Source organism: Phragmites australis, chromosome 8 (assembly GCF_958298935.1).
Source record: "Phragmites australis chromosome 8, lpPhrAust1.1, whole genome shotgun sequence".
NCBI lineage: Eukaryota > Viridiplantae > Streptophyta > Magnoliopsida > Poales > Poaceae > Phragmites > Phragmites australis.
In genome coordinates, this window is record NC_084928.1 from 32,575,461 (window position 1) to 32,583,227 (window position 7,767).

General features: G+C 47.7%; 1 protein-coding gene across 1 annotated transcript; it reads right to left on the reverse strand.

The window, feature by feature from the left end:
* Positions 1-884: 884 nt before the first annotated feature.
* Positions 885-7,292, reverse strand: LOC133927117 (uncharacterized). Its single transcript, XM_062373422.1, has 5 exons — positions 6,751-7,292; positions 4,394-4,471; positions 3,764-3,826; positions 3,567-3,626; positions 885-1,472 (listed from the first exon to the last, which is right to left on the reverse strand). The coding sequence occupies exons 1-5, from the start codon at positions 7,159-7,161 to the stop codon at positions 1,308-1,310; spliced, it is 777 nt and encodes a 258-aa protein (XP_062229406.1). The 5' UTR covers positions 7,162-7,292; the 3' UTR covers positions 885-1,307.
* Positions 7,293-7,767: the final 475 nt, after the last annotated feature.

Genomic DNA, 7,767 nt, shown 5'->3' on the forward strand with positions numbered 1-7,767 from the left:
TGAATTATAGAGCATGTACAAAAATCAACTTATTTTTTGCGCCTTTTTTAGCTCATAGTTACTGTTCACAACAGGAAAGTTACTGTGCATAACGGGAAGCCGTGTTTAAACAGTATTTGAGTGACAAATAGGCTAGAAAATTTGGTAGAGTTGTATTTGAGCGAGCGTCATCCGGTAGAATTGCAAAAAAGCTATTGTTTCGGGTCATATCATGTTCAATTTTATTAACTCATAGGCTAATACAGTGTAACGTGAACTATGAATCTACTTGTACACGTGTATGCACACGGTAACAAATGAGCAGGAGTTTCTTAGCCGAAGTATAACAAAGCAGTATGCGAGCATGCAAGCCAAGTTTCCAGAAAAAGAGGTCAGAAGTGGATTTTTAAATACTAAAAAAATACCATGGTATTGAACATACTTCGGTTGTTGAAACCATATTTTTTATTATATCCAAACACCTCAATGTTTTCAATACCATAATATTTTAAAGAAACCATGATGTTGCCTAAAAACTTGAAAAATACTTTATACCCAAACAGGCCCTAAGCTGTGAAATGAAGCGCGTATATTCAGAAGTTCGCTCTCACTCATTCGTGAATCGATTGATTTACTTCCGCAAATAACATTTGTTATACGTGCACACGAATGTGTTAGAGCCTGTTTGGTTCTGAACGATAGCCCCGTTTAGAACATGGGATTTTCACATAAATGAATTATACAGTCTTATGTGAAAATTTTGAAGTATATGCGGCAACTGCTAAGTGAGGAACTCCTCAATTAGCGGTAATCTGCGCACATAAGATCTATTTTGCTACCAACATAATGAATACAAACCGGTTGTAATAATTTGTAGTATAAAACTTCAGCAAATTGCCAGATCCTTATACTTCAACACCCACCGTATATATATTTTAAAAAGAACATCAACAGTTTAGTTTGTTCAGATTAAACAGACTACAGCGTGCATGGGTTCATTTTGAAGCTTCAACTACATAAAAACATTCCCTCTGTGCATCCATACAGATTACAGAAGTTCGGGGTAAGAACTAAACAACATTATCAGAAAATGTAACACCAATTCTCCTTTCTGAACCTACAACAGCATTCATCAGACCGGAGAATTACAGTGACTATATGAGTCACTACTCTAGAATTCAGTAACTTAATTGTCAAACAAACAGGTATTGCCGTCTTGTTTAATTTCCTCGTGCATGATCATAGCCCCTTCTAGCCAGCTTCCTCTATATATACAGTTAATTACCAGGTTAGTGAATGATGCTGCACCGATTTGGAGCTTCAAGCCATCAGTGAGCTGAGCCGTCAGTGTTGTCATGCGCTGGAAGGTTGAGATCAGGGAGCGCAAAGCCGTTTCGAGCCTCCTGCTCAGCTGCACGCTGATCAGGCTGCGGCTTTCCTTTATTCTTCTCAGAGACGATCCCGTGTCGCATACTTGATTGATCTATCCTTGTCTACAAATTGGTTACAAAAAAATGTCAGACATATCTCTACTGCGAAGTACTACTTACTGAGCATGCATTTTGAAGGGAAGTTAATCTACTATGTATGGCTACGCGCAGCATTTAAAGCCAGCTAAGTAGCCAGCAGACAGAAGCACACTATACTTGGAAGGATTATAAAGATATGCTGTACGTGGTTCCTAATTAGAGCAGCGACATCTCTGTTCAAATTAAACTGCGGGACTAAGATGAAAAGGGCCAATGAGCTGCCACCGTGATCTTCATTAGTAATAAAACAACTTGAAACAGGACTTAGCAGGTCCAGAATGTTTGACATTACAGTGCTGTACATAGCACACTCTCCTGCCCAGATAAGAGGAGAGAGCAAACAAGGACCATTTCAGTTGATTGGCCAGCTTAACCAACCCAATGAAGGGAGGCTGCTATTCTTCTGGCTGCGGCAGCAGTATCTCTTTAAAATTGTGGAGTAGAGTAGTAGTACTACGCAGCACGCAAGAGCACGCAGGTGAGGGCCTGTGTTTGGTTGGAGAAGAGGTGGAATGAGATAATTTTATTTATATATTTAAGGATGCGATGATTTCATTTATATATAGATATTTGTTTGGTAGGTAGGGTAGAACATATCTATTTTAGTACCTCAGGTCCACCGTCAGTGTCATATTTTAAGTAGGATGGTTGTGTTTTACTATTTTTTTAAGAACAGCTTTTTTTAAGAACAGCTCTGTCCCAAATCTTTCAAAAATATTCTCTGATTTTAAACTATTCTATCTCACTGCTCTGTCCAATCCCATTCCACCAACCAAACACTGCTTAAAAAGGCCACGAGATTATCGTTCCCGGGATTCGGCTTTGGTGTGGATACAAGGCAATCAGGCAGGCAGGTGTGTTGGCCTGTTGTCTGGGTGGGATTGGCAACTTGCTGTTCTTTATTGGAAAAGATTCTAGACAGTGTACAACCAGCAGAACCGAAGCGTGCATGAACAGTTGAAGAACACTTTGCTGCGTCTGTTGCAGACGCAGGTAGCGCACCGATCAGCATCTGTTACAACCTACATGGCCGGAGGTTTTGGGAAAGCAAAGCACTTGACCTCTTCCCCAGATGTGCATGCACTTCGATCAGAAACTAGTATATGGTAGAGCTTACACAGGAGTAACAGCATTAGAAATCGGAACTCCTTCTTGCTTGCATTCAGCCGTCTGTCTCAGAATAAAAGGCGACACTATAAATTTCAAAAAAAGAGGAAATACTAGAAGCTAGTGGACAGTGGCAGCTTTCGTACAGATGAAGGAGCCCATGTGTTCAGAGTTCTCCAGAAAGCAAAAAATTGCCACATGTAGGAAGATCTTCCTATAAAATCTAGAGAAACTTCAACTTGCCTAAAATCAGAGCCCGGATGTTTTATGGTCCCCATCCAAAACAGAATCCTGCCATCAGCATCTCTAAGCCACGAGCTCGGGTATTCGGCTAGTGCGTCGCACATCAAGCCCTTTGACAACACGACACGCATCCCCTAACCCTTTGCTGGCAGTTATCATGGGTGAAGTGGCATCCCCGAAACCAAACAACTTCTAAATTAGTCGCTGCAACTGGGACCAGCACTCCACCTGCCCCAACGTGAAGAGACATCAGCTCAGGCGACAAGGCCAACCTGAGGATCCGAAGTCAAAAAGGCACGGAAATTGACATCTAAACCTGCCAAAACCTTATCAGCATCGCCATCCTTTTCACGAAGGACAACGGTTGTTGAGAGGGATGCGAAATGGAGCTCCCCCCACCCACCACACACACACACACCAAACAAAACACCGTGCACTTCTTCTAGGAACAGCCTACGCATCAAGGCACCTAAAGGGCATAACACGGGATCACCGCTTCACTGCGAGACTGAGAACCTCTAATTTTAGTAGTAGTAGCAAGTTGGGAGATTTATCACTTCTGCTTTAAGCTATGCCAACTGCAGAGCCATTTTTTTCTTCTAGTTTACAAGTGCACTCGAGCCCCAACGTGGACGCATATGCATGGTGGCCCGCATGCCACATGGGCGTGAAAGGGAAGGGGTTTAAGACTGTTGGTGTGTCACTAACCTCTAGTTTGCCGTTTTCCTTGGACAGCGCCGTGCAAGCTCGCTGCAACGCCTTCATCTCCTGCTCAGATAGAAACATTTAAGGAATTAAAGAAAAGACCATGAGGTAATTAACAATGGAAATTCGCTACAGAAGTACGTGCTTATTCAAGGATCAAATGCGTTCTCGAAATTTCTTTTGAAGGATGAGATATTGACCTCGCGAAGGGCATCGTTCTCCACCGACAGCGACTGCACCATTTGCTGGATCTCCGGTAGCCTCTGCAAACCACAACGAGCAAGTGTCAAACCAAAAGTAGAGCCGAGAAACAGATGCAGACCAAGCTTTTGTTCCAACGTGAAACTTGATCTTTTTGGTCACAGGACAGCAGGTGATGATGAGGTGTGTGATCTTTTTGGGCAGGCGGAGCCTTTGACACTTTTGCCTCTCTCTGCCCTCTCTTTCCTTTCCAATGGCAGGGCTGTGCCAACACTGCTTTATTCCAGCCTAAGCTACGTAGTACGTACCACAAGCATTTGAACAGCCTTTCTCCTACGACTGGGTGAGTGAGTGAAGACTCCGTGGCCACTGACTCCCAAAGGCGACCTTTTGCCTGGCCTGTGCAAACGCGTAAATCATGGGGGAGATGCGGTACTACTGCTACCATCTGTAGTGCCCATGCCTTTGTGCTGCACCACGGTGAAACCAGCAGGCCACCCGCTCGGCTTACTCAGCTCCTGACCACACTTGCTTAGTTGCTTTCCTGTACTTGTGACTACGGCTAATGTGCTTTTACTTTTCGTGCTTTGCTGTGCTGTCTGGAGATATTCTGGGCGTGAGGAGCTCACCATCTTCTTCCGTGGCCGCTGTCCGGCGGGGCGAGGCGGTGGCACCGGCAGGATCGACCGCCGTCCGGCGAGGCCCACCTGCAGTAGCACAGAGAAAGCACGCACGCGGTCAGTTCAGTCAGCCAGTGAATGCCCAACGAAACAACATAGCACGGAGCCACGGACCAACGAAACAACAGTAGCGGTGCTACGAGATGCTGGTAGAGTGACAGCAACAAACTACACGGGCCATTAGACTAGACTAGTGTAAACCCGGAAAAGTCCAACGAACAACAGGCGTCGAAAGCAACACGGGACGCATGTTCTTTAATTTTTCTTTCTTTCAGGTAGGAATGAGCATGGCCAGCATTCACTTTTTTATAATAATAAAAATACAACTTCTAGTCTCTATCTAACCAATGGAGGGAGAATGGCACCTAACTCCTACCAAGATTGCAATTCATGAAGCACGCCGATATGAAGATTGAAGAGAGCGTGAACATCATAGCACGGACAAGCAACTCGTTCATCCGTCATCTCATCTGTATGTTATCAATGAGCAAATTGCGAATTTCCCTTATTCTAAAATCTTAAAATTAGGTGTACCCATGCAGCAGTACGCTGGTGAGCACGCCGGCACGTGGCGGCAGCCGAGTGACCAAAGTGCGCCGCATCTGCCACCATCCTGCGTGTCTAGCGGCGCTACGCCACCCGGCTCGCGCGAGCCAATGGGCAGCGCCCTCTTGGCTTGGCCCCCTTCTTCTAATCCGGTTTGACTATGGGTTGTTTGTTTGAGATTTTGTTTTTAGGTTTTTCTAAAAAGTTGTATTTTTAATTTATCTGAAAAGTTGCTTTTGTAAATAAGTTGTTAGCTTCTACAACAAAATTTTGGTTTCTCGACACATATCTCTATAACCCTGTTTGTTCTGGTTTCTGATTTCTGACAGTAGCAGAAGCAGAATCAGAAGCAGAAAACAAACAAGCCTATATCTCCTGATGTAACCACAAACTTTAGTTTTTGTGTGATCTATAACATCGATTAAATAAAATATCATTTAATAATTAGAGCACTAGATATTTTATTACGACAACACCTAATTTTTTCAGAATCCGACACCTTCTCCATCCACAAGCTCCCACCGCAGCACGAAACACACCGGAGGATAAGCACCGTGCAAATAACCGGACTGCCCACTTAGGGTATCAAAGTTGTTTATGGAAAGAAAATAATGATAAATCAGTAAACACCTATATAAAAATCTTCTTCTCTAGTACAAACATCACTTATGCACATGCTTAAATCGTTTTGAGCACTCACCGGATCATCACGGACCATGTATGTTTTACCAAGCCACGAGGCTAAGGAATAGACACCCATCTTATCCTAGGTAGAAAAAAACTGATTTTTCTACGAAACACCTTCTCAAATTGCATTGGAGATGGCCTTAGGCTACGAGGCGAGGGCAGTTTGGGGAAGATGTAGAAACAAGGATGCCGCAAGGCCCGCAAACCGGACGCTGCTATTCCACACGCGCGCCACGGCGTAAAGTAGCAACTTTTCATATAGCTGCTCCAACTCAACTTTCTGTTTTTTGAAAAAAATTGTCCCACTTTTTTTTATTTTTGGAAAAGTTTTCGAATTAAGTTTTTCGAATAATTTTTTCAAATAAGTTAACGAGAAAAGTTTTGAGGATAAGTTTTAAAAAAAATATAAAAAGTTTGCTCATAAAAATTGAGGAAAAATTTTCAGATTTTTTTTTTCAAAATTGGAATTTTGGGCCAATCGGAGGGGCCAGCTTCGCACGCGCGCGATTGACGCTCGCAAGTCGCAACTCGCAACCGCGGCTCGTGGTTGAGAGCGGGAGCAGAAGCCCCACCAACCCGTGTGAATTGCCGCCGCTGCCGCCGCACCTCCGCCGTCGGGAGTCAACCACGGCAAACAAACAGCAAACGCACACGTACGGTACGGGCAACGAATAAAATTCCAGGAATTCTCCACTGCTCTGGCTAGTGGTAGCACCACCGCGCGCTGGAAAAGCAGCGGCCGGGAGAGGAAATCAAGATATTGTTGGGACGAGGAGACGAGAGATCCGTGAGGTAACCACACGGCGTGTTTACTCAAATCGCCATCGAGCAAAGGAACAAGGAGAGCAGGAGATGGCGCGATTATGAAAAGGTCGCGCGAACAAAAAGCGGAGGTGAGGCTGGGGAAGAGAAAAGCGATGTCTCATCGATAAGTCATCCTCGTGCTGCTGACACGGAGGGGCGGTTTCGTCCAACCAGCCAGGCACGAACGCGAAGCGGAAAGCAACCAACCGCCCACAACAGCAGGCGACCAACAGGAGATGGGGATGGGGATGAGCTAGGCGCGTGCGTACCATGCTGGGCGCGGCGTTGGCGGGCGCCGCATGCCGGTAGACGGTGGCCGGCGCCGTCGAGCAGAAGGCGCCGTCCTCTCCGCCGCTCGTCGACGCGCCGGAGCCGCCACTGTAGTCGAGGGGGGACGCCGGGCTGCCCCGCGCGCACCTCTCCTTCGCCGCCGCCGAGGCCGAGGCCGAGGCCGAACCCGACGCTGATGGGGACCCGCGGCGGGACCGCTTCCCCCGCGCCACGGCCGGCCAGGCCAGCTCCCGCCCGTCGGCGTCGGCTCCGTCGCAGGCGGGAGGTGGAGGCGGCGGATGCTTGCGCCACGGCGGCGTCCAGCCGGCGATGTCGGCGGCGCGGAGCGAGCAGATGATGTCGGCGGCCGTCGCGACGACCGCGCAGGCCTCCGTGTCGACAGCGGTCATGGCTGCCACCCCGGCGAGCTGGGACCGAGCCTCAAAGCCTACAGTGAGCGGAGGCGGAGAGAGAGAGAGGCGAGGGGGTGTGGGAGCGGTGAGAATGGAGGGGGGCGTGGAGGCGAACCAATGCCACGGCGTAGCGGTCCGGCCCTTTTAAACGGCGGAATAAAACCACGTAAAATAATCCGGCCCCACCACCACCTCCCTACTCGCCACCACCTACAGCTACGCGCCGCGCCGCGCCACGTCCTCCCATCGAGACCCTAAAAACTTCACCTACACGTGGGTCCAGCGTTCTGGCCCAGCATGTCAGTTTCCAGGGTCAATAGCGCTGAAGGTAGGAGGGCGACCGGGGAGGCGGTGGGGCCCGGCAGGGGCTTTCCACTCCTTCTCAACTATGCTGGAGTAGACTGACGATTTTGCCCCAAGGGGAGGGCTCGAAGGGTGGTTCGGTAAAAGTGAGGCGTTGCGGTGCTCGGAATGCACATGGACTGGAGACTTTGGAGAGGGAGACGGCAGCGGTCTGGGTTTCCTTGTGGCGATTGGTGTGCGCTCGCTATAAAAGCGCCTGCCGGTGGTGGGAAATATGCTCGAATCCGCCTTCTTTTTGAC

What these genes read in the sequence shown, in the direction of transcription:
- LOC133927117 (XM_062373422.1), bottom strand. Translation starts at nt 7,161, where the DNA reads ATGACCGCTGTCGACACGGAGGCCTGCGCGGTCGTCGCGACGGCCGCC. An exon ending in CCAACGCCGCGCCCAGCATG is followed by an intron (nt 4,472 to 6,750) that starts GTACGCACGCGC and finishes GTGCTACTGCAG; the next exon opens with GTGGGCCTCGCCGGACGGCG. An exon ending in AGGAAAACGGCAAACTAGAG is followed by an intron (nt 1,473 to 3,566) that starts GTTAGTGACACA and finishes ACCAATTTGTAG; the next exon opens with ACAAGGATAGATCAATCAAG.